Source organism: Caretta caretta, chromosome 1, assembly GCF_965140235.1.
Source record: "Caretta caretta isolate rCarCar2 chromosome 1, rCarCar1.hap1, whole genome shotgun sequence".
Lineage (NCBI taxonomy): Eukaryota > Metazoa > Chordata > Testudines > Cheloniidae > Caretta > Caretta caretta.
The window spans coordinates 51591005-51614845 of NC_134206.1; the positions used below are offsets into that span (position 1 = coordinate 51591005).

General features: G+C 38.1%; 1 protein-coding gene across 5 annotated transcripts in view; it reads left to right on the forward strand.

Annotated features, from left to right (window-relative positions):
- Window positions 1-23841, forward strand: part of NBEA (neurobeachin) — an 858254-nt gene that overhangs the window by 726675 nt on the left and 107738 nt on the right. For all 5 annotated transcript variants that reach the window (XM_048847621.2, XM_048847613.2, XM_048847638.2 and 2 more), the window contains 2 exons: window positions 6178-6290; window positions 15973-16113. In XM_048847621.2, the coding sequence (XP_048703578.1) occupies window positions 6178-6290; window positions 15973-16113 (254 nt within the window). The remainder of the gene's footprint in view (window positions 1-6177; window positions 6291-15972; window positions 16114-23841) is intronic.

Below are 23841 nucleotides of genomic sequence, written 5' to 3' on the forward strand. Positions count from 1 at the left end.
TTTCTTATCTGTAAGTCTGCCTATCACCTCCTCTGAAACACTGTCCACTTTCATCTTTCACTCTGCTTCTCTTACAATCTTTAGCCAGACCTTAATCACAGTCTGTGTCAACTATTGTAGTGCTTTCTTCCTAAATCACTGTTCTCTAAGCCTAAGTAGTCCAGAACACTCGCATTCAAGGACATGTGATTTCCATAACTTTCTCTGGCTTTCTGTCCCTCTGGAAATTCAATTCAAAATTGCCCTCTTCATTTTCTAAAATCTCCAAAAGCTTGTTTCAACCTGTCTTTGTAACCTCCAAGCCTTCTATTTTCATGCCTTTTTATTCTATTTTTAAGGTCTTCACCTCTTCTCTGCCCTCTCTTCTGACTTGAGCATATTTCATCATCCTTACAGCTCTGGTTTTTGGTTTTTTTTTTTTTTTTTTTTTTTTTTTGAGGGAGTTTGGATTTTTTTCCCCAGAGGTAAACACTGCACTCTGTTATTTATCAATCAATCTCAGTTTTATACTCTCTGTGCCCCTGGTTTTTGTCCTAGTCTTGTAGACATAAGCCTTCCTGGCCAAACTCCCTCTACCCCCTTCTCAAGGATTCCTTAGTTTTGAAGCTGTAGAAGGAGTAGTAACTATACTAATTGACTTGGTGTTCTTTCTCCAAATTCACAGAAAAAAGGCCTTGTGATATATTAACAGAATGTGGGTAAACTGAACACTCTAGGTGATACAAAAAAAAGGTCTTTTCTTACTATTCTCACTTGGTAAGAATATAGGTGGGGGGAACCTTTAAAATAATCAAAAAACAGTCAGATACAATAATCAGAATTGGGGAGAACGAGTGTTATATCTACAAATCTGTGCTGAGGTCTCTCTGTGGTGCCCAGATTTTAACGTGTTAAATTTGAGATCTAATTCCCAGACTTTTAACTGATTTCTGCTTTTTTTGAAATATGTAAATTACCTTACATTTAAAAAAAAATCCCTGTATGCCATGGCTTCTAACAAATATGCGGAGTAATTATGTACAGAGTTTCTTTTAAATGATTTCCTGTAAGGGCTGGGGATTATTCTTTTTTGAAAGTTGGTGGGGGAAAATGGTACATTCAGGTAATGAACATAGACCAACTTCTACCTCCTTCCTCTTTTTCTCCTGTTTAGCATTTTCCACTTTTTTACCCTGTGATGTACAAGCCCTCACTGGTTAATTATGTATATATTTAGATACTGCATGTGCTGGGCTTATTATTGTCATCTAATTAGATGTAACTCGAACTGCTTGCTTCTAGAAAAATCATTAAAAATTCTTTCCTAATGACCTAGAGATGACAAAATGTCTGTAAAGTGTGAAGAAGCAGACAAGCACAGGAACATCGCTCTTAAAGAGTGTTAATCCAGATGCTGCAATCATCTAATTAAACAATATTTTGCTGTCATTAACATTTTCACCACGGAATTGCAGTTATAATTTCTTTGTCAGCTGTCTCTAGATCACTTTACCTTCAAAACTAAAGTGCCATATAAAAACATTAAATTGGATGGTTTAATTAAAAAGTTTTTTTTAATGAAGAAACATATCCAGTATTTCTGAGATCTCATTTACTGTGCCTCAGTTTTATTGTTCAAGTAGATTAGTGTCATAGGCTTGCAATATTTAATATTCAGTCTTTAACATTAATCTCTAAAAGCTTAGCTAGTGAAAAATCTGCAGCTGCTGAAAAGGTACAATGTCTACCAAAAGCAGTACAGGTTTATGTTTTATAATTATTCAACTAAGGAATGAAACAGTGGCAATGCTTGTGTACAAACACCGAACAAGTGGTATTATGATGAAACACTGTCTGCTCTTTATAGTCAGTAAATGATCATAGGAGAATCAAAACCAATCAGGAAACTGTTCCTTGTGGAGTTAAAACAGTGATATTTATGCATGTTTAGAATTAAGGATATATAATCCCATAATACCACTAAATCACTGTTGTCCATCCAGATATTCATAAATACAGTACCTTATAACATCCTGTACATACTATGTCTACATTCACAATGTATATTAACATTCATTTACCCAATTTATTTTATATGTTAATAGTATAAAATTGTTGAATGAATATTGAATAACCTTTTATAAATAACAACATTTATACCAGCCATGGTTAGTGTTTATATAGTATTTTATATAATCAACTACTTTACAAATATTAACTAATTAATACGATACACCAGCGAGAGGGTGAGAGAGAAATATTATCCTCCCCTTTTTATAGTTCAGAAACAAACAAAAAAAGATTAAGTAGCTTGCCCAAAACCACACAGCAAGTCATAACCCAGGTCTCCTGATTTACGATTGTTTGCTTAATCCACCAGGCCATACTACCTCTCAGTGAATATGTATAAATAAATGTTAGAATAAATTATATGAGTGATTTATGTATTCAATAGTTACATTATTTTATTTTGAATATTTTATAATTTATTATAGTCTTGCTCCTTGAGTTGCTTTATGATGTGGCATTATTATGCTCTTCTTCATTTATGAAAGAACAACCTGTACAGAAGTACAGAGATTTCAGAGGAAAGCAGGGAGAAAGATTCCTGTGATGGCCCAACATCAGGCTGAAACTGCTAACTATGTCATGCAAGTAGTCCCATTGGCTTCAATCAATATTATGATATGGGAAAGCAACATCAGCGCATTTATTTTAAAATAATAAAATTCTTTGCAGTTCTACAGCACCTTTTTAAAAAAACTATAACTAGTTTCCAAAAAGTTTTTTTTAAAAGAACTATAACTAGTTTCCAAAAAGACTAGATAAGTTCATGGAGGATAGGTCCATCAATGGCATCCCCATTCTCTCAGTGTCCCTCGCCTCTGTTTGCTTTACCAAGAGCTGGGAGTGGACAACAGGGGATGGATCACTCAATGATTGCCTGTTCTGTTCATTCCCTCTGAAGCATCTGGCATTGGCCACTGTTGGAAGACAGGACACTGGGCTAGATGGACCATTGGTCTGACCCAGTGTAGCCACTCTTATGTTCCTGTGTTCTCATTTAAGGATCTCCAAGAGCTTTACAAATATTAATTAAACCTTTTTTATTAATTAATATCCCCATTTTACAAATGGGGAAAATGAAGGCACAGTAAAGTTAAGCAACTATACCAGGGTGTTACTTCAAAACTTTGGCAAAGACAGGGGGGAAAAACCTAAAACTATTAATACTCACTCCTGTGCTTTAGCCAATGAACACCTTTCCCCCTCTCCTTTATGCTGGTAAATTCTTGTATGCTCCTTGAATCATATGTTTGATAAATGTTCATCTGCTCTAGGAGTCTTATCAGAGCATATATTCACGGATGTAGTAATTGTTGAGATTATGTGAGAATTATATTTGCATTTATTTCTTCTTTATTTATACATTGCCCATATATAGGTATTAGATCAATATTCCCTTCCAATTTCTATTTGTGGCTAAATTAATTGGATATTTGCTGATATAACACTGATTCATTAAAGGTACAAAATAACACAAAACCTGTTAATAATGCCAACGTTTACTGGTATCAATGAGACTGTATGTAAAAATAGAGAAATGCTTGTTGTTCATCAACATCCATGAAAAAATAGGGTGTTTGTGGAGCAATGAAAGTTTTATATTTCACTAAAGCAGACATGATTTTTCTGCAGAACTGCCCAAAACAAGGAAGCCTGTGTTTCCCTGTGCCGGGTTTTGTACCCCAGGAATCTGTCCAGAATCTGGAAGGAAGCAGTTAGTGAGACAGGGCTGTAAATCTGCAGCGGGACTGGGAATTGTTAACGTAGGTTATTTCAGTCTGTCAGTTTAATACAAACACACACACACATATTTATTACATGATTTTTTTTTTAAAGAATCACGTTGCATATTATGTGATTCTCAGTAAGTCAATATGGTAGCTGGTGCAGGATTAAGGGACTTGTTTTTTTAATGTTTCTTATAATTGAGGGGTATTTTTTACTACTACTAACTACTAGTTGATGTGGATATAAGGTTCTTTCCTATTTACCATCTTCTAGTTGGCAATTCATTCAGAATTTTCAATTGATGGATTTTAACTGCAAATTATTTTTATGAATTGGATCTATGAAGTGCTTTTGCTAATTTGAACTACTTACTTGTGGTAATGGGGATTTGTTTCTCAGATTTGGGGGAGATGCCTTGGAGTTCGAGTTAAGTTCAGTCTTTTTTAGGAGATTTTTAATCTTGACAATAGTTAGGAAGCAACATTAAAACAAATTCCACCCACCCATCTCAACAGATGGGAAACTTGATGGGGCTGGTGGTGACAGCTCCAGATGATGGGAGGAGGAGAATACATGCTGGGGAGAACCCAGGAACCCTCTTCCTCCAGAGGTTCTAGCTATTCCTTGACCAGCTGGGGGAGAAAGGGAGCTGATTGGCCCCTGGCTCTCTCCTTTCATTAGTTTAAACCCTAACCCTGGCCATGTGGAGTCTTTTTTTTTTTTTTTGCTCTGTTTCAGTATCCACTCTCCCTCAGCATCCTTGAGGAGCAGTTAAGTTAAATAGAAATAAAGATTTAGTAATTTGTGGTAGCAGCGTCAGTTCGTCACAACTTGTGGTCAGTTTCTAGTGTGATGATTAAATGATTCCCAAAAGTAAAAGACCTGGGATTTTGCTGTTCGGCCTCGTGCTTGTGGATTATGGGGAAATCTTGATCTTCACAAGATGAGGTCCCCCTTAATACCTTCTGTCCCACTCGTGAAATTGGGGGTGAGGGTGGTAGGTCTCAGATGAGCGAGCTGAGTCCTGGGATAGGCAGATGAGAAGCTATTCTGAATTATGGGTTATATGTACCTGTAACCCCCACACTGGAACCACTTAAAGTGCCTGGGGTGTGAGTACATGTGACAGGGAGGATAGGACTCCTCCCCTGCATTAAGATTAATGAAGATGTGGGCTGCTGCTTAAAATCCATTCCTGTGTCTGTTCTCATTTGCCACCGTGCCCAGATCAACATTATTGTAATACAAGTTTGGTTGATAACTTGGATTACAACACGCTCATGCACACCCATACATACCCTCCTTCCCTCCCGCCTTCCTTCCCTCCTTCCATTCAATACTTTAGATTAAACTATAGTTTATGGTATTGACATTACTTTGTGTATGTAGTCCAGATAGTTCTCCACAATGTTCTTCCATGATTTTAAGTCCAACGTGTAGAGGATAATATATAATTTATTAAGGCTCACATCACAAGCCTAATACCCAGCCTGAGTAGATGGGCTGGATGCTGGACATATATTGGGGTCAAGGAGTGGCATGCAGTTGTCCCTGAATTGAGAAGCAAGCACAGAGCTGCCTTGCAGAAGCTACTTAAGCCTGCTGGCTGCAGGAGCCTCCATGGGGCTTAGATACACACCTAGTGGTGGGAAGATAAGAGAATCTGCATAGTAGCAGATCCTCCTGGCTCTTTGCAGATTTCCTACTCCCTTTGAGCTACTATGTAAAAAACTCATGAGAACAGGGCTTCACGCTGGGCAGGCAGTGTGCCACACTTACCTCCAGTCCCAGTCCCACCACTGCAGTGGAATTTCACCTGTTTCTCAGGAAGGGCACCCTCCACTATCGTGGGAGATGGAGTGTAGTTAAACCTTAGGATAAAACAATATTAGGAGAGATAGGCCCAAACCTCAAAATCTGAGATTCAAACTCCCAAACTTTGGAAAAGACTAGATCCAGTTCTGAACTTTGCAGCTTGGACCCATTTCTTTTATTTGTTACTTACTATCTGTATCATACTCCTCATAACTGATACACTTATGTGAAAACAAAAATGATTCTTTCAACTTTAAATTTCAACAGATGTTTAAGAATGTTGTAGAATGTCATTAATGGAGGCTATCAAATAGGATTAAGTGGCATGTGATTTTTGGTTTTTTGCCACCTCTGAACATTATTCTCTTCTTCCTATATATAACCTATGTGGCTGCTGTCTTCTGAATTTTCATTCACACACATGCAACTGGGAACATGTTTTTGCCTTCAGGTGATAACTGTATTAATATAATAGCAGATAATTAGGAGATGCAAAAAATATAAAGATAATTTACTACTAGATTGTTTATCAGTAGCATAGATGGGCAATATTTCATAACTTTTACGAGATTGTTTTTTCTCCATTAGGACGAACGTACAATGATCTAAACCAATACCCTGTATTTCCATGGGTGTTAACAAACTATGAATCAGAAGAGTTGGACCTGACCTTACCAGGCAACTTCAGGGATCTTTCAAAGGTATTTTTCAAGCATTTATGTTAAAGAAATCTAGCCAACCTTCTTAATGAAATAGAATATTTTTAATTTTTGTTACTAAATAGGTGGAATTAATATGTTTGGCAGGAAAAGATAATTATTTTATAAAGGCTCATGAAGTTATTTTGATATTTTTTCTTGTTGAAGATTGGTATTGTTTTGTTATATCAAATACGTTTTAAATGGGAACTTTTTTTTAAGGTGTCTGGGGTATTTTATGAGAGCAGTGGCAAAACTAGTTTGAGACATATTAAACCTCTGTAAATATAAAAAGAAAGTGGTTTTCAGCCTAATGGACTTGGGTAAAAATTCAAATGTAGGTTTAGGAAAGCAAGCATCAAATCCCCAACACGCCCTGTTAAAGACAAAATTTGGCACCTGTGTCAGAACTATTTTTGCAGTTGTGTTATTTTAGGTTCGGATTTATAAAGATAGATATCTTTACCTTGGCTGCCATTACATGGCACACTAAAAGAATAAATGACAAAATAATTTCCTAAGTAGAAGGCAATTTCTATGGCACAAAATTTGTTCTTTTAGGATGTCACCTAGATAAGCCTTTTCTGTTTTATACTGAATCTTTATATTGTGGTGTTTTTATATCCTTTTTTGATTGACTACAGGAGGGTAGCTCTGTGTATTCCTAGATATCAAGATCTCGTCCAAATAGTTGTAAACAAAAGATATTTTATTAGCAATTTTACAAAATGAGAGAAAGATAAATAGAAATAAACATCTCTAGACACACATGTAGTTAACTCTTAAATATTTATTTCATTTCCATGCATCTCTGAATTTCCTTGATTAAGAGGGGATTGGAAGCATAAATGCTAGAAGGACTTTCCTTGCAGTACCTCTAGAAGCCAGAAATACTGTAATCTTGTTGGGAAGCCTTCTCTCATGACATGTCTAGACTAATTTTGCACTTGGCATGTATGGATAGATAAAGCAGCTGGAGGGACCTATTCAATGGTAAACCCGCATATAATCCCATTTTTTCTTTAAAAACATAAATACCTAAATTAAATTAAAAAAAGCCAGATCTAAATGAACTGGTTGAGGTCTAGTCTTAGGTTATGCAGGGCACTCTGCTCTTTTACAATATTATTTAAAAATTTCCAAAGTAATTCTCTGCAAGTATATAATGAGACTGTAATTTATATCACGAGTGACAACAAAATCTACAATATTAGGATATCAGCATTGATAGTACCAGTTTGTCAGTTCCTTCCCAAGCAAGTGAAAATGTTTTTCACTTTTCAGTATTGTTTATGATGATGATAAAATATATGAATAAGAATCTTCATCTCTTCAAAATCTCTAAGTTTGCTTTCCTGATACTTGCATCAGCATGCAGCAGCCTGCATAGGACAATGCACTGAAATTACTCCAGAGTGTGGTTTCAAGAGATTTTTTTTAAACAATTTAGGTCTGATTGAGTCCATATTTGGATGGGATCCAATCAAGGAACATAGTTGTTACAGGGAGTAGCTTACAGATTTAGAAGGTTCATTTTTCTTTCTGTCTTTCTGAGTCAGTAGTGACTCATCAGTGAATTAGAATTGTGGTATTAAGGAGTGCTGTGCTGTTCTTTTAGAGGAGATTCAAAAGCAAGTCCCTGACTACTTGTGTTCATTAAAGAATCTTATGCCACTTTTACAATAATACTTTACCCCAGAATCCTATACTGCCCAATTTGGGTAATTTTACTTCGTTAATCTAAAATTACCCTATAGTTCAAACTGGGAAAGCTCAGAGTGCTCAGCAGTTCCTCTGTTGAAATCCATTGTATATAGTAAAAAGAAAAGGAGGACTTGTGGCATCTTAGACTATACATTTGTTAGTCTCTAAAGTGCCACAAGTCCTCCTTTTCTTTTTGCGGATACAGACTAACACGGCTGCTACTCTGAAACCTGTTGTTGTATATAGAGTTACTGCAGCGGAATGGCTGCTGCATTGCAACCAAGATGTGGGGTGTATTCAGTGGTAGAAAAGTCATCCCTATATGTATTGTGCAAACCATGTTGGGGTTCTTATGGATAAAAGGAAAGTAGTTATAAGCTTTCATTAACACATTATTCTGGTTGCGCCTAGTAGCAACTAAATAGGTTGCATTTCAAAATGGTCTTTAAATGGAGCATAGATTTTTATTTTTCTCTAAAGGTAGTTGACTAGCCAATGTGAAATTTCACACATGGTTAGTTTTGGGGCCTTTTGAATATTCTGTGTAGTTTTTGTCTGGTTCCTCTTCATACATTTTCAATAGGAAGTCTTTGTCATTGGACTGTGGCTGAAATTTTTTCTTGGCAATCCTACTTTCATTGTCTGTCTCCACAAAATTTGGTAGAGAGATGGATCCTGTGTAGGTCTAGTGCAATGGGTAGGGTTTAAAAAAAATGGAGTTGCTATTTTTAGTCATTATTCACATTACAGCTGAAAGGTTATGTGTTATGCATGGATGGGGAGGTCAGATGGATGGGGAGATGGGCACACGTAAAATCTTCTCCATCAGGAGCTATCCCTTTCTGTTAGATTTTAATCTACAATGAACAAATATTCCTGCAGTCCTGCTGGCACATAAGGACTTCCTGCATAGCCACTGATAGATAAAATCTTCTCTGTTAGCTGCTGCACTTCTGCCTCCTCACAGGTCTGCCTTCAACCCTCTTGCCCAAGTCCCCATCCTTTAAAAAAAAAAAAACCTGTAGGAAATTAATACCCTAAAATTTTCTTCCGGAAGCACTTAGGGTTGCTACACACTTAACATATATGACACAAACCCACAAAAGCAAGGAAATAAAAATTCAGCTACCTTACATTTCCATATCTTTGATTACTTTGAGTCAGGTATGTTATATAATATTAATGTTTTATAATTTGTGGGAAATCATTTTTATTTGGGTAATTTGCTCACCATATAAGTGACAAGTATAAATAGTATTATAGTAAGTCATGTTCCTTTTGACATTTATTTAGTACCATAGTTAAATATTTACATTTCCAGAAAACAAAATAATTTTGAGCCTACATGCTATGGTAGTGTTTCCATTCTGTATTGTTCAGGTTGCTATACAGCGCCTATCATTATATTATCTTCATACGTTTAAAGAACTGCTTGTCCAGTCACAAACAATTAAATTTAAATACTAGTTTAAAAATAAGCACATTCTCTTTGTTCATAGTATTTTGTCAAATTTTCTATCCCTTGGTTTTTTTCCCCCTTATATGCTTAATTGGAGATTTATAAAAAAGGGCACGGGAGCAATCAAGGTGCTGTAGCTGTAAGATATATTGGATCCCTCATTTGATTAGACAGTGTAGGCTCAAGTTTTATTCATTACATATACAAGGTTAAAGGTTATATTTATTGTTTGACAGGATGAAAAGCTAATGAAAGAGGCTGTCATAGATACATAGATTATCTTTTCACTACCAAACCATCAGGTGATCTGTTTATTTTCTCATTTATTGAGATTTCCCATGCAAAAATACCAGTGGCAGTGAGTATTCACATGAGAAAATGTGTGTTCAGGTCATATTGTACACTGAATGTCTTTAAGGATAGCACTTAGAATTTAATGTGATTTGTTTGTGTAAAATTATATGATGTTTATTCCTAAATTACAGTGAGTGCATGAGTTTGACAAGCTACATTGTCCCTGCTCATTAAAGTGTAAATGGGAATTTTTCCTCATTTACTTCCAGTCATGCATCCTGTTAAGTAAAATGGTTTCTTCGTAAGGCAAAGTCCTGCTAATATTGACATGTGTATGAGCCATCACACGCCCATTCATTGAGTGGAAAAATTATATTTTGTTAATGCGGAAGGTGTTTGACTGACAGATGATGATAAGCATAACCACTTTCCCATATTACTGTGCCACTTTAAGAAAAGGAAGTGATAATGCCTCAAGGCTTCTAAATGCAATAATGCAAATGAACGCACCAAAGTGTGAGTATTTCAAGGAAAACCACACTTAATACTGCCAAATGTCTGTATACTATGTAATGGAGTTTATGTGGTTAGCCAAAGCCTTTCTAACCAGACATAAGCTGCACAAATTTCTTCATTTTATTTTTAATTTTGCCCCTTACCACATGTAAATATACCACCAACAGGGAAGTGAGTTAAATTTCAGTCTGGTATAAGCCACAAAATTAAGCATTTACTTTTCTTACTTTAAAAATTAATGTATTGAACAAAACTATACTTCAGAATCTGAATGAGTTGTTAATGGAGTAAGAAAAGTATATATTAATCTACTAGTCATAAAACAGCTTATATTTTTGGATAAATTTAAAGTAGTTTTTAGCATTTGAATTCTTCAATTAAGTTTTAAAATTTTCTACCTTAAAGTGTTGTTTTACATCAATTAAAAAAAATCAACTGTTTAGACTGAGCCAAATTAAATCTACACATGGTATTATTTCCTTGGCAATCAAATACCACATTGTTGCATGCATTAGAACTGCAGATAAATAAGTAAAATAGATACTGTGTAGGTCAGGACCATATAATAGCAGTATTTTAGTGACCAAACCAATAGGAGGATAAATTTGGCACTACTGTAGTGAGGAATGTACTTCTATAAATACAGCCAGTAGAATGGCAAATACCACATGAGCTAGCATAACATGTCCAATGGATAAAAGCACTAAATTTATCAGCAATACTCTGGTTGAAAGACTAGAAACCAAAAGAGATTAGTCAATTATCCAGATAACATGCCATGGAGGAAATAATAGCAATTTTCTGTTGTTAAATTAAACCAAATACTAACTTTGTTTTTAATGGAAAAAATTCAGCACAAATTGTGTTGACTAAAATAGGTTGTAACAACCTGTTTTTTGTGCAGTATAGTACATTAAAAGTAAAATGGTTGGCTATAGAATCTGTTATTTTACAAACTTGCAGAGATAAGTGTTTGGCTGTAGTAAAATAGTTAATTATCTTGTTGGTAGATTTTAGAAACTCTTCATGTAGAGTGAATAATTAGATATTATTTGATCTGAGCCTATGCAGAAGAGGTTTGTTAAACATAGGAAGTTAAAGAAATATGAAGATACTCTTTTTATAAAACAAAGGAAACAATATATTTAGATTAAATGGCCGTTTTGTAACAATTCCTATAATAAATTTTTTAACATGAAGTGTCAGAACAATGAATTAGCCTCTAGTAAATTAGACATGCATCTAAGGCTCTGGACTGGGACTCAGGATATTTGGGTGACCAGCTTTGCCTTACACTTCCTGTGTGACCGTGGGAAAGTCATTTAATCCCTTTGTGCCTCAGTGACCTATAAGTGAAATGGAGACAGTACTTCCCTAACTCACTGGGATGGTGTTAGTGATAAATTGATTAAATGCTGTGAGATGCTCAGATGCTATGATAATGGGGGCTGTAAAGATACTCTCTGTGAAATCTGGGGTGGGGACAATGCCTAGGAAGTTTCTGATCCCATTCACTTCATTTCTTGTGCGGTGAGGGGAGATCCATGTCCGGAGGACCTCTCCACATGTTTGGCTATGGGGTGTAATCTCTCTCTGCATGACTATTAGACATGTTGGGGCAGGAAATCTAAGGATGGAGATGGAGTTAAATCATATTTTTGTTGTTTCATTAAGTGTTCTGCAGATTCATCTGAAAATTTTAGCTTGTGTTAGCAAAATCAAGAAACTTACTTCAAGAGAAAATTTGTTTAAATAAATGGCAGATTCCTAACCTGAAGCATATTCCAAGTTGATTCCAAACTGTACCCTTTGCACAGATCATCTAGTCTAGTAACTATCCAGTTCTTACACTCAGCAAGCATTAGAACTTCTCAAGGCTAGTTTTCACAGCAGTGCTAGCATCCCCAAAGAGGGAAATAATGAGAGGGGTATGGGCAAGACCATGCCCTCGCTGTGCCTTCTCCACTGGTCAGCAGAAATAGCCTTGTGAGAGTGAGAAGCTTATGCTACAGTCATTCAAACGGTATAGGGGTGGTTGGCCATATTCCCCGGAGCTCATGGAGGCATTGTCAACACACAAAGTCAACTGTCAAGGTTCTTTTATGGCCCCCTGCAAAATCTGTATGTTTCCCAAGTATTTATGGACTTATCTTTGCACCACCAACTGAGGTAGGCAAGTACTATCCCCATTTTACAGATGGAGAACTGAGGCAAAGAAAAAGACGAAGTGACTCATCCATAGCCATACAAGAAGTCTGTGATGCAGTGGGAAATTGAAGATGGGTCTTCAGAGTACCAGGCTAGTTCCCCAGCTACTGACCCATACTTTCACCATGCAGTCTGTGACCTGTAAAGGGTAGAGGGTGAGAGTCAAGTTGACACCTTCCACATGGAAGCAAACCTCATATCTCTCTCTCCATTCTTTTTGTTCCCTCTCTGGGACAAGGGATTCCTCATGGAGATTCCTACATGAGTTCTCTTCCATGGTTTTTCATGCAGGAAGTGACAATTGGTTTTGCCTAAATTATCCATTTTATTCAGCAAACACATTATGTGTGATTCAGATCCCCCCTTCGCAATGAATCCTAAGGTAATTGAAAGAAAGCTGAATTCTAAGTCTGAAAAGAATATTGATGAGAATAAGTGTAGTCTTCAGAACATAACTTTTTAGTTTAATGAAGTAGATTGAACATGTATCTTTTAGAAGCAGTAGCTTGTCTCTTTATGACATGAAAATAATAGTGTATAATCTTATATCTAATATCAGATTGCTAAACTGAAATATCATTTCTTCAGCCTAAAAGACCTCAGAAGCACAGTGGTGTTTGCATCAATGTTTTCTATGATTCTTGGAAATCATATTGTCAGCTGCTTGAGAGAAACAGAAGCATCAGTACGTTTTACATTAAATGTGACAAAAGCATAGAAGCTCACATCAGAAATATATCTGTGAAATATAGTTGTAAATCTCCATTAAAGAGAATAACAGCATCTTGCTAGTGTATAACTTTTTCCATTAAAATATTTCAAAATACTTTTCAAGCATCATTTAAATCTCACCAAAGTCCCCTTGTGTTTATACCCATTTTGCAGATGGAGAAATTGAGGCAAAAGAGGTTGTGATTCATTTGGTGAAGGCCATGCAACAGCAAATCAGTTTTAAATATAGGATTAGAACTCTAGAGCTTTGATTCCCAACCTGCTCTAACCATTAGACACATTCACTCCCAACTAGGCCATCTTGCACATATTTATAATAAAACCTTGATAGTCACATCTTTGTCATTTGAAGCTCCCAATATTTGCCAGTGCTGTTACAGTGGACTAAGAACTCTCACTGGCTTTTACATTATGGAAGATACAAAATCCTGTCACGCGAACTCATTCTGTATTTGCTTCTCAAAAGGAATGAGCATTGATTGTTAACAAGCATCATCAACTATACCCTTGCAATTGAAAATAAAGCTTTTAAAACTTTCAAATAACCATAGGGATTTGGGAAGTGAACCCTAACTGGCAGCAGTGAGATTGCTCCTGGTCAGTACATTTTTATTTCATTCACCCTTTTGCAGAATTCAGTTAATCACAAAGTGACCCCAGACATTAGTGCGAATTCTGTGGTGACTGGAAGTGTATTTGTATAGTATGTATAGTATGTCAGATCAATACGAAAAGAAAATAGTCATTTAATAAGTTACTCTTCCTAGACATTAATTGTTTAAGGAAAGATTTTTGCAAATTATGTACTGTAACAATGTCTGAGCATTTTCTGTAGACTCAAGAGCTAAACTGTAAAAGACTGAAGAGATTGAATAACTGATGACACATGAGTAAAATAAAAATGTAAATATTTATTTTATTCTTTTTTCAGTGGTTGAGAAGATGCCTGGAAGAGATTAGGGAATGGTTCATGCTTCTCTTTCAAGAATGTTTTGTGAGGCCTTGCAGTGCAATCTGTATCAGATAAGGCTGATCCTTAGGGATTACTCAGACATTTTACACATATGAGAAAGCTATTAGCATACCCATGACACAGCAAAATATTAAGCACTCAATGTTTAGGGTAAATCAAAATGCTGGTACAGCATTGACTTGAAGTATAATTATTCACAGAATTGAACAATATTAACTATCTTAGAAGTTAGTTACACTATTTAAATTGCGAAACAAATGTGCTCTACTTCAGTCTTATTAACACGCAGACATATCAAAAGACCAGGGAAATTCAGAAACAGTAGATTAAAACTCTGCTAGTAATACCTTTTAGTGATATACATAATATAATGATGATGGCATTCGTACTGGTTTGATAGTCTACTATTTCCAAATGTAAGATGAGTTTAAACTAACCATGAAAAATATGCTCCAGAATGAAATTTGGAGCACACATTTTTCATTTTTCCAATGGCCAGACCAATTTTCTATAAAAGATACAAGTGTAATAATAAAGTAAAATAAGTTTGAGGTTATAGCTTTGATATAGAATATTGGATATTGAGTATATATTGAAATGTGCTGATTGGGTCAAAATAATGTTGAACAACTTCTAGTATTTTGAGAAAAATATTACAAAATCCATGAGTAAATGCTTATGTTCAAGTTGTAAATCCCTAATTAATAGGGGTTTATTATAAAAACACCAAAACTCTTAACTATTTGTATCATTGTAATGTACATGAAGTAGTCTTTTGGGATTCTAATAAATAAAAACATCAATACATTTTTGAACTATTCATTCTAGTGTGTAGTAATGTGAGTTCCTCTGAACATGAAACCACATTTTATTAATTTTAATACTAAAATTAATCCTTGATGGTTCTTAGCAGATTACTATTCCTTTTGTTGTTACAGTTGTTAATACTAGATAAATAATTTAGTAATATCTTACCTGAAAAATACATATTTAAGATCACTTTACATGTATTATCTCTCAGTTTGATATATATTCCTTCCCAATGTATTTTCTTTATCCCAGGACCTTTCTATATTTTCCCACAATAGCCACATAATGTAGACAGGCAGCCATAACAAGTACATTTTACAAAGGATTATGACAGTAATTAAAACTCACAAAGTATTCATATTTCTTTTAAGTAAGAAGATTGTTGGTTTCTGTCTGTGAAACCTGGTTTTTATTCAGTCAGATGTAGATGCTGTCTTGCAGGACTATGAATGTTTTCAAGTATTTCTGCTTAGGATCACCAAACACCACCGCCAGTTCTGCGTGAAATCTTTTCATCATGAAATGTGCATTACAAAGTATCCCGTGTGAGCAAAAGTCGCTTTTCATTAGCTGTATCATTATGGTGAATGACAATAACAGAAATATTAGTTTGGTCTTAATGCATTTTAAATGCTGTTTAAAAGTGTATTTCCAGAACAATGTTACTGCATTAATTGGGAAACAACTCTAACTTCAAGAAAGTCTTTGAAACTTTGCAGATGTGGATCACATATATTTGTCAATTAAAAAAGGAAAAGAAAAGAAAAGTTATGAGAGTTTTAGTAGATCCAGCCTTTGAAATAAAATTCCAAATCCATCTCAGTAATCTAAATGGATTAGCACAATGTGGAATAAATTATCTACACTTGGCTGCTGAATTTCATATATAGTGAATCTTAGCTAATGTATGCAGAATAAAAGTGACACACAGATCCAAAGCGTACTACCCTTCATCTGTTATAATTATTCATTTTTTCATGTCTTTGCAGCCCATTGGTGCTTTGAACCCAAAGAGAGCGGTGTTCTATGCTGAGCGCTACGATACTTGGGAAGATGATCAGACTCCACCTTATCACTACAACACCCATTATTCAACATCTACTTCTACACTGTCCTGGCTTGTTCGTATTGTAAGTAGTTTTTTGGATCCTGCTTTTCATTTAATATGTTTACTTGTGTTTCTTTCTCTAGTATATATGTACCTATATTTCAAGTTATATAAATACATTCCAATCAGAACCTCCCAATGAATGTCTAGTCATTTAAAAGCCTCACAAATTTTCCATCTGCACTCTGTCTACTAATCCCTAGCCACTGGGGTGGGGGGAGGATCCTACTGCCCTAAGAATCAGAGGCATGCTTAGAACTTGAAGTGTGGAGGAAACTAGGACAAGTAACTAACTTAACAAAGAAAAGTCAACTCAAAGAAAAGTTCCTAAACAGTAAAAGACGTTCAACCCACTCAAGCTACCCTCTCAGTTTAATATCTGAGGTACTGGTGGGCTTTGCAATGTCATGAAGTTTAAAAAATAAAGTAAACAAAAAATACCCAACAACAGCAAACACCTTAGGCTTTATCAGACCAGTGGGGGAATTGTCTGGGTACACCGCAAGAAGGACAGGAGAAACTTGTTATGGATTTCAATCAGGCTGCAACTTTATTATATAGATGTCTGGGACTACCCGGCAGATAACGTGTACAGTGCAGGCAAATCCATGCTCATTCAAATCAATTCTCTGGGGCTTCCACCAGCCCTCCTTTGTTTCCATCCAGGTCCCCCAGCCGACCCATGGCTTGGACCTTGCCATCCACCACCCTCGTAAGAGAGTTAAGGTGGGCTGTGAGAATGGGGGTTGGCTCCCTGCCGTACCAGTCAAAGGAGTCCCCAACCCCTTCCCCCGTTCTGTTCCTTTTTCCAGTATCTCCTTTTAAGTCCTTTACCAGGCCATTTATCTGATCACTGGCTGCCTTCCCTATGGAGTACCTGCACTGAACATCTACCACAAGGAGGCACCAGCAATGTGCTTGGCTGCCTCCCCCACAACCAAGCCAGGTTCCCAGACATCTCCAAATGGCCTCTTTCCTAGCAGCCCTATTGGGGAGAAAGAACCCATTGTCCCATGTGTGATCATCAAGGGGCACCAGCAGCTGCATTGTTCTTGAGCCGGTACTGCACAACCGCCCTCCATGGAGGGCCCTATAGGTGAACAAAGAGACTTGCCCCACCCAGGTTTCATACCTTTATGCCCTTTGGACCTCACACTCTGGGGGACAGGGAGAGTCATTGCTGCAAAGCTGACTACTGAGTACCTTGTTTATAGCAGTTTCTGACCTCCTTGCCCCCCGCATAAAGCAGAGCTGTCCTTCCTGGGTAAGGCCCAGACAAACTCTGCCCCACCTTAGTTGTGATGCAGTCATTATAGAACTCAAGTTTTATACTGAAACAGACATAAAATTATGGGCCACTGAAATTGAAGGTTTATTCCCACTGACAGAAAAATAAAATGTATGTTTCCAAATGAATCAAAGACAAGTGTATATTTTCAGATATTTTGAAATGTGCACAGCACATTAGGGTACTGAAATGTTCTTTCATTTCTGGAAACCTGGCATTAAATAAATTAAATAAATCTTTATAAATGGATTAAGCAATGGGTCCAAACTACAAAGTTTGGATCCAGCCTGAACACCAGATCAATGAGGCATAGACATAGAAATATGGATTAAATGCTTCAACTTTATGGAATTACTATAAAATTAAATTATTATAGAATTACTGAACTTGAGTTAAAACAGCACTCTACTCCAACAAAAACAGATTGCGTACGATGTATCAATAATGAGACACTGCCACCCCTGTCTCACAGCCAGCCAATGGGACCTGACATGGAAAGCCAGACTCCTCCCCCATTTCCTTGAAGGAAATTGGAGACGTGAGTTGAGAGGAGCTTCAAGATGCACAAACATTGAAGACTGCACATATCTGCCATTCCATGCCAATACCCCAGAACAATGCCTGGTTATTCCACAATTGGAAGGTCCCCAAAATGACCCTTACTACCCTGCAATCTTCACTAGAAACTAGCCACAATTTGCATTAATCAGTACTCTAACTGAACCAGCCAGGCCTCTTTTGTGTCAAGAACAAGGTGAAAACACCCACAAAACAGTTTGCAAGTTCTACCTTGTGGGAAAAACTCTTGAAGGCCTGAAAAAAGTGATTAGTTGAGCCCTTGACATCCTAGGAGATCCAGTGAATCTATCTGAAGCAAGGAAAGGGTGGAGCAACTTAAGGGCATCAGAAGCTGGCAGTTCAAATCCAGGAAGCCCCCTAAATTGTCCAAAATGGGGTGGTGGGAGCCAATCAGTCAGGACCATGGCCCAAAGTTTGCCCCATCCCAGACACTACTACGATATACACCCTATTTCCCTCGCCACCCAACACAAGTATCATGCCCCACCCAAATCCAAGCAGCAGAGTTCGGGGTGGGGGGGAAGAAACAGGATGAGGATGCTTCCCTGACCCAAAGACCTCCCTAAACCAAAGGGGTGCCTCTATTGCTCCTGTCACCATCAAAATCCAACCCTGCTGACTAGAGTGTGCATTTCCCATATTGGCAATGATAGGGTGTTCAGATCTGCGGTTATATCTTACGGACTCATCCCTGCTTAGGTTACAAGTGAAAATATTTATTATCTTTCCTCTAATGCCTGTTTCTCCAGGGTTCAGCTTTGGAAGTAGTGTCAATTAATTTGACTAGAGAATTGGACACAAGTTTGTTGAAATTTGCAGATGACACTAAACTGTTTTGATTAATAAAAAATGTGAAGGAGTGTGCAAAATTCCAGATAGGCATAAATGCTGTGGGAGATTGGGCGGCACAACAGCAAATGAAGTTCAAATTGGATAAATGCAATGAAATGCACTTTAGCAAAAATACTCTAAACTTTCTATTGTCTATACTTATGGGCCATGAACTTGCCAGATCCCCTAAGGAAAAAGATTTAGATATCATTGGGGATCACTCAATGAAGCTCTGTATCCAATGTTCATTAGCAGTTAATAAAGCAAATAGAATGCTCAGTGGATAGAAAAGGGAACAGTGAAATTCCATTGGATAATGGTATGCTGCTTTCAGGAGTGCTGGTCTAGTTTTGGTCCTCTGGCCCTAAGAAAATTCTACAATAAGTAAAATGTTGAAGAGCGGCAGAAATAGAGATATGGCAAGATTAAAATATGGTAGCTTTAAAACTGGGATTTTCTAGTTTAAAAAGAATTGTGTTCCAAATTACAAAAGCAATCGTAAAAAAACCACTGGCCTTCCTTTTTCCCTGGCCAGTGATATTACCAGCAAGGAGTTACTCAATGAAATTAATAGCTGGCAAATTTAGAACAAATAAATGCTATTTGAAATAGCACATAATAAGCCCGTGAGATTAAATGCCCTTCTACTACATCCGATGAAGTGAGCTGTAGTTCACGAAAGCTTATGCTCAAATAAATTGGTTAGTCTCTAAGGTGCCACAAGTACTCCTTTTCTTTTTGCGAATACAGACTAAGATGGCTGCTACTCTGAAACCCTTCTAATTGAGAGAAACTTTAACTGGATTTTTTTAAAGGGTTGGATAATTTTATGAGTATAACATGTAGTTATGAAAACTACAATAATCAAATTCTGTGACTTGAGATAATTTTCTGAAAGGGTCAGGAAATATATCCCCTCCCCACCTTCACCCTGTAGAGAGAACAGCACAGTTGACTTGATGCAATCTGGGGAAGTTGCACCTTCTTCTGAAACTTTGGATGCTGCATTGACCTCTTTGTCACAATCAGGACATTGGATGTGATCAACCAATGTTCATAAGCTGTGTAGTCAATTTTATATTTTCCCCAAACCATCACATGAGTTTGCATGTTTGGCAGCCTCTGTTCAAATGAGAGTGAGGAAGAAAACAGTGGATTGTTGCATGTTGAGACTGAGGTGCATTGGCAGAGCTGCCTGAGACACTTGCACTGGCCTGTCTGCTCTATGTACTGTTTTAGTCAATGCAGTTACCCACACTCAAGTCATAAACACCCAATGCACACATACTGTTCTATTTAAAAACAAACACCCACTTCCTTGTGCCATTTTAGCAGTAAATTATTAATTGATTGTAGAACTTTTAATATACACTCTTGTCCCACAATCTCAGTCCACAGAAGAAAAACACCTAAAAGCTATACTTTTTTCAAGATGACCACTATTATACTTTTAAAAAATATACAATCTTTGAAACATTATTCTCTTTCTCCTTGTACTGCTACTTTTTCTAAATGTTATCATTTTTGTGCTGGAGGGAGTTAAGACGGGAGTAACTAATACATTATATGCAGTGATCAGAAAATAATGGTATTTTTGTTTTATATTTTTTTCATTTGCTTGTGATGACAGGGTTTCTTGAACATTTTTCATACTTCATTTATCATTATAATCAAGAGTAGCCTTATGCATAGGCTAAGTAGTTAGGTACTTAAGGCAATGTGTCTGGGGAAGAAACACTAGAATAGTGCTCGGACTGCACCGGCTATTGCGGTTGGGCCAGCTCCAACATCCTTTTTTCTGGTGGTGGTCAACTCCACCAACTCCCTTCTAAAAGGTGTTGTCCCGGTTTCTGCTTAGTCATGAGCTATGAGTGTCCACCTCTCATATGCCCAAGAATCTTTAGCTTTCTGGCGTTTGTTCAAGATCTTTAAGAGTACTTCTTACACATGACTGGTCAGAAGCTGAGATATTGTTCTGAGAAGGAAATGATGACAGATGACTGAGTTTCTGAGTGAGCTGGTGGGAAGAGGAATACAGGGAGCAATTAGTAGGGAAAATACAAAATCTATCTTTGCTTAGGGTAAAGCCATTAACCTGAGGCCAGTCTTGAGTGTTATTTTACCAAATAACCTCTTTAATATATCTTAAATTAAAATCCTAATATATATTAGATCAAAGAGTTCATCTCACTACAAATTCAGGGTATAGTTCTCCCAAACCCCAGGGAAAGAACTTGTTGGCTATTAAACTGCAGTATTTGATGATTGCTATATTCTTCTTAAATGTTGCTAAATTATTCATGTACTCTGAATACATTGTGTGATTCACATATGGTTCCTGTACACTGTCTTCCTCCAGTGTTTTTAAAAGAGCGATTTCATTTGCATATTTGCCTACTAATTTTGGCCTGTATTCAAGAAAAGAGCGCCTTTTGTTTGTTTGAAAGTTCTTAATATGAAGACTCTGCTTCTTCTTCGAGTAGTGTCCCTATGGGTGCTCCACTGTAGGTATATCTGCGCCCCTGCGCCTCTAATCAGAGATTTTTGGTAGTAGTGACCGTTAAGCCCGCACATGCATTCTCCCCTCCCTCATGGTCTGCCTACAAGCTATCTAGCACTGTACAGGTGACCCCCACTCAGTTCCTTCTCAACCACCTTTGGCCTCAAACAGAGCAAGCAGTTGTCCCTTCCTTATCTGCATCATTAGCATAAGTAGTAGTTGTTTTTGTTTCTTTTGTTCTCCTTAAAAGTTAGTGTTTTCTTTTTGTTCCATTGGGATTAAAGAGGGAAAAAAAGAACTTTTGTTTAAATTGCCTGCTGTGTCTGGGGGGAAGGGGTGGCATTTAAAAGGCTCTTAAGTTTTTTCAGTTAACAAAAAAAGAGGAAAAGAAGACTTTCTTCTGCATTCCTCACTGCTAGAGGGTGACAGACCCGCACCCAGGGGCATACCTGGCTCTTCTGGCTCCAAGAGATGTTTCTCCTGCAAGGAGTCAATTCCTGTAACAGCCAGGCCATAGGCACCAACTCTATGGGTGTTCCGGGGCTGGAGCACCCATGGAGAAAAATTGGTGGGTGCTCTGTACGCACCGGCAGCTCCCCGTCCCAGCTCACCTCTGCCTCCTCCCCTGAGCACGCCGCCAATTCCTGCTTCTCCCCTGTCCCTCCCAGCGATTGTGCCACAAAACAGCTGTTTTGTGCTGCAAGCGCTGGGGGGAAGGGGGGAGGAGAAGGAATGCAGCGTACTAGGGGAAGAGGCAGGGGTGGGGCGGGGATTTGGGGAGACGTCCAATAGGGGCAGGGGCGGGGCCTGGAGCAGGGGGGGCGCGAGCACCCACCGGCGCCAACAAAAGTTGGCGCCTGTGAGCCAGGCACTCTCACTGTGGCTGGTGTCTGGGAGACTCCCATATCCCTCAGAAATGCTTCCCCTGCCAAGCTAAAGCTGCAGTCTCTCAGGAACTGGGAGCTGGAGTTAAAACTCCTCTTATGGAGAAGGCACTTCAGTCTCCAGTGCTGACCCCGGATCATCCCTAGAACCTTTAACTTCAAATGGGTTAGAGTCATGGAAAAAAACTCAAGACTCTCCCCCTGTAAAGGCTAGAAAAAATGGGCTCTGAGTCGTTGGCCAGCCAGAGGGATTCCCCAGTTGGCCACCTTGGTACCGATGACACCAGCAGCTCTGAAGCATGGTTCCCAGAAGGGGGCCTCCATTGTGAGCTCTGCTGCACTGCCTGGAGAAGCCAGGGGCTCAGGCTCTGAGGCAGCTGTACCACTCCCCCACAGACAAAGACAATTAGCATGCCATCTCTAAATGAAAGTCACAGAGAGAAATTTCAGTACCGGCTGTGACAAAACTCCCATCTAGGGAGTACTCTGCACATTCTCAACCTTCGGTACTGACAACGTACCACAGACACTCTCTACGGTACTGAGTGAGCCACAGTACTGCATGAGCTCCAGTATCCTGGAGACCTGATGGTTGGGGAAGAACCACAATCCCCGTTACTCAGTTCCAGGGCCGCAGTAACCAGGGGAAGGCAATTACCTTACCGTCTCTAAAAAAGAGGCACTAAGAAAACTTTTGCTACTGAGTGCAACAAAACTCTCATCTAGAGAGTGCTCTGCACCTTCTCAACCATCAGTACCGACAAAGTACCACCGACACTCCTCTGTGGTACCGAGTGAACCTATGGTTCCACATGATCTCTGGTACTCTGGAGACCTGATGGTTGGGGAAAAACCGCAATCCCCATTACTTAGTACCGGGGCTCAAAAGCAAAAGCAGTCAGCACCCCAATCTGCAACCTTTCAGACCACCTTTTCTGAGCTCTTTTAACGGGTTGGTTGAGGGCCCGAACAATTATTCCTTGCAACACAGCTGCCATCTACAGAACTGTCACGCCCTTTCAGAAGTCGCCTGGCCCTCTTTCACAGCAGCTGGGAGAATATCACCTCTGACAGATGAGTCCTAGAGATTATTTTGAAGGGTTATGGTGTTCAATTCATGTCCCTCCCCCATCCCAACCCTCCTTCCCCATCCCTCTTCAGAGACCATTCTCATGATAACTTACTTCATCAGGAAATAGATCATTTTTTATACCTAGGGACCATAGAACCAATCCTGGTGCAGCTCAGGAGCAAGGGGTTTTACTCCCATTATTTCCTGATCCCCAAGGCGAAAGGAGATTGGAGGCCCATTCTAGATCTAAGAGCATTAAACAAAAATGGATAGGCAGAGACATTCAAGATGGTCATGTTAGCAGCCATTATTCCAGCTCTAGAGCAAGGAGAGTGATTTCCAGCCCTCAACCTACAAGATGTCGACTTCCATATCTCGATACAACCATATTACAGGAGATTCCTACAGTTAACCTTTGGGCAGGACCATTATCAGTACAGACTGCTCCAGTCAGGATATTCTCCAAGGTTTTCTCCATCATAGCAGTGCATTAACCCCAGTACAGCGACTGGAGTTTATCAGCGTCAACCTCGATGCAGTACAAGTGAGAGCATTTCTTCCATTACACAGACTCACAGACGGATGCCTCCCTAATA